We start from the raw sequence: 2,067 nt of genomic DNA, 5'->3' as shown, positions 1-2,067 counted from the left end.
GTGGTCTCTGCTCCCATGCACAGTCCTGCTGCCAGGATCCCTCCTGGGCACAGCTTTACCTGCTCCAACCCTGAGCAGTTTGGCTGAGGGAAAGGTCTCAGACCCTTGAGAAGTGTGGCACAGAACTGGGGACAGAAGTGGATCACATGCTACAACTGAGCTTTCTCTCACTGCTTATCCTCACTTGCCCTTCCCACACAGTAAACCACAATTAAACTGTCACTGAAAGCCATGGGGAAGGAAAGGAGCTTTACAAACAAGGAAAATGCCAAGTTGCATTACTTTTCATGTACTTTGATAACTCTGTGAACTATTGGAATGTCTCTGCCTTCAACTTTAAAAACAACTATTTCACCAGCTCGGATTGGGTCATCATGGAAATTTGTTAGGAACAGCAGGTCTCCCCTGTGAAAAGCTGGTTCCATGCTGCCACTACAAACAACAAGAAAGAGAGAGTTTGTTGGCATAAATGAAAGAAGCACCATGAAATCAAAGAACATTTAATTCTTACAGATAAACCCACAACTTTAACTGAGATCTGTAGCTTAACCCCTTCAGTAACATTGTTCAGACCTTTAACACAACCCAAATCCCAGAAAGCAATCTGCAGGAGTTCACCCATTAAGTGAAGGAACTTGGATTTTAAAAGGTCTCACACATTTACTGCTCCTATAAACCTCAGTGGAAACTGGGCCATGGCTACTGACAGTGTGGCCTTTGCCAGAGCCCAAAAACAGCTAGAACAAAGTAAGTGTTTGAGTCCTTCTTTAAATAAGTGAGATTTCAAATTCCAAATGTGTCCAAGGGGAAGGGGGAGGAGACAAAAGGCAAAACAGTACCTGGACTCGAAGCAGACAGCCTTTCCATCGACTCACCTGAGTACCACGACAATGGGGCTCTCACTGCCAGTGACCACGATCAGCCCTTTCCAGATCATTAGGGCAGAAGACACAATCATAGCAAAATTTAAGACTTGGTAATACAGCTGTGTGAAACAAGAAATTTGTTTTTTAAAGGTACTGTATTGTATTTAGAAGCACAACATAGACCTTCAACCCAAGTGCACCACAAATTCTAGGCTTTTATGCTAAAATCGTATTTCAACACAAGTTTGGTGGCATAGATTGCCATGCCATAATCCACCAAACTGCAGCATAAACCTGGGATCCTCTGTGTGCCTTAGTCTTGGGTTAATCCACTCCTGTGTGTCAGTGACAGAGGCAAATACTCTGATAAAGGCCTGTAAAGCTGGGGAAGCGACCTGGCAAACGATCAAACCTGACTCGGCCACACGGCCCTGACTCCCACCCGAGCTCAGAAATATCCTAGAGGGACATGTGGAACACCGGACTATCAGCAAAGGCTGACTTTTTGAGAGTGACTTTTGTTTAAAAAGAGGGGCTGTAGGAGACAAGAGGCGACAAAGGATCATTTCCTGCTGCAGTCATACTGGAATTTCTTATCTAGAAAATCACTGATTTGACTTTCTGCCCCCAAATTCTCCTGCTCCGCCAGCCCTTCCAGCAGCGGATGCGCCTTAGCCACACTCCTTCATTTTTTGTTCCTTTTCCCGGCAGCACACAGGTACAGTGGTGGGAAGAACCCTGCACGCTGGCGTTTGAAAACCCCGCTCCCCGGTGAGGGGTGAGAGCCGCGGGGGCTCCGGGCGCAGCCCCGGTACCTGCCGCTTGTTCATGCGCCGCAGGTCCCCGAACACCCCGCCCCCCCCCCGCGCCCCCCGCCGCTCCTGGGCCAGCCAGAGCCGCGCCCCCAGCGCAGCACCCGGGACGACAGCGGGGCCCACTGGGATCTGGGATCTGTAGTCTCCTTCCTCTCCCGTCCTGCTGACGCACAGAGGGCTTCCGCGGCCAGGTGAACTACAACTCCCAGATGTACCTTAGCGAAAGGTCCTGATGACGAGGCCCCTTGCTTCTTGGCTCTGGAGGTGCCTGAGCAGCTGGCTGTACGAAGGAACCGTCGGTGGGCGCTCAGACGCCCCGACTCGGCGGGAAGACCCGCGCCCGCCCGAGAAGCATCGGGACGGCTGCACCGGTCTCCCGGATGGCG

At 50.9% G+C, this 2,067-nt stretch overlaps 1 protein-coding gene across 1 annotated transcript in view; it reads right to left on the bottom strand.

Annotated features, from left to right (window-relative positions):
* SEC11C (SEC11 homolog C, signal peptidase complex subunit) overlaps positions 1-1,811 on the bottom strand; it is a 5,154-nt gene extending 3,343 nt beyond the window's left edge. The window contains exons 1-3 of the mRNA XM_008638053.2: positions 1,682-1,811; positions 876-985; positions 283-432 (exon numbers count right to left, since the gene is read on the bottom strand). Of these exons, the coding sequence (XP_008636275.1) occupies positions 283-432; positions 876-985; positions 1,682-1,696 (275 nt within the window). The 5' untranslated portion in view covers positions 1,697-1,811. The remainder of the gene's footprint in view (positions 1-282; positions 433-875; positions 986-1,681) is intronic.
* Positions 1,812-2,067: the final 256 nt, after the last annotated feature.

The sequence above is a fragment of the Corvus brachyrhynchos genome, unplaced genomic scaffold, assembly GCF_000691975.1.
Source record: "Corvus brachyrhynchos isolate BGI_N302 unplaced genomic scaffold, ASM69197v1 scaffold297, whole genome shotgun sequence".
NCBI classification, from domain to species: Eukaryota; Metazoa; Chordata; class Aves; order Passeriformes; family Corvidae; genus Corvus; species Corvus brachyrhynchos.
This window is presented reverse-complemented; position numbering and strand designations above follow the sequence as displayed.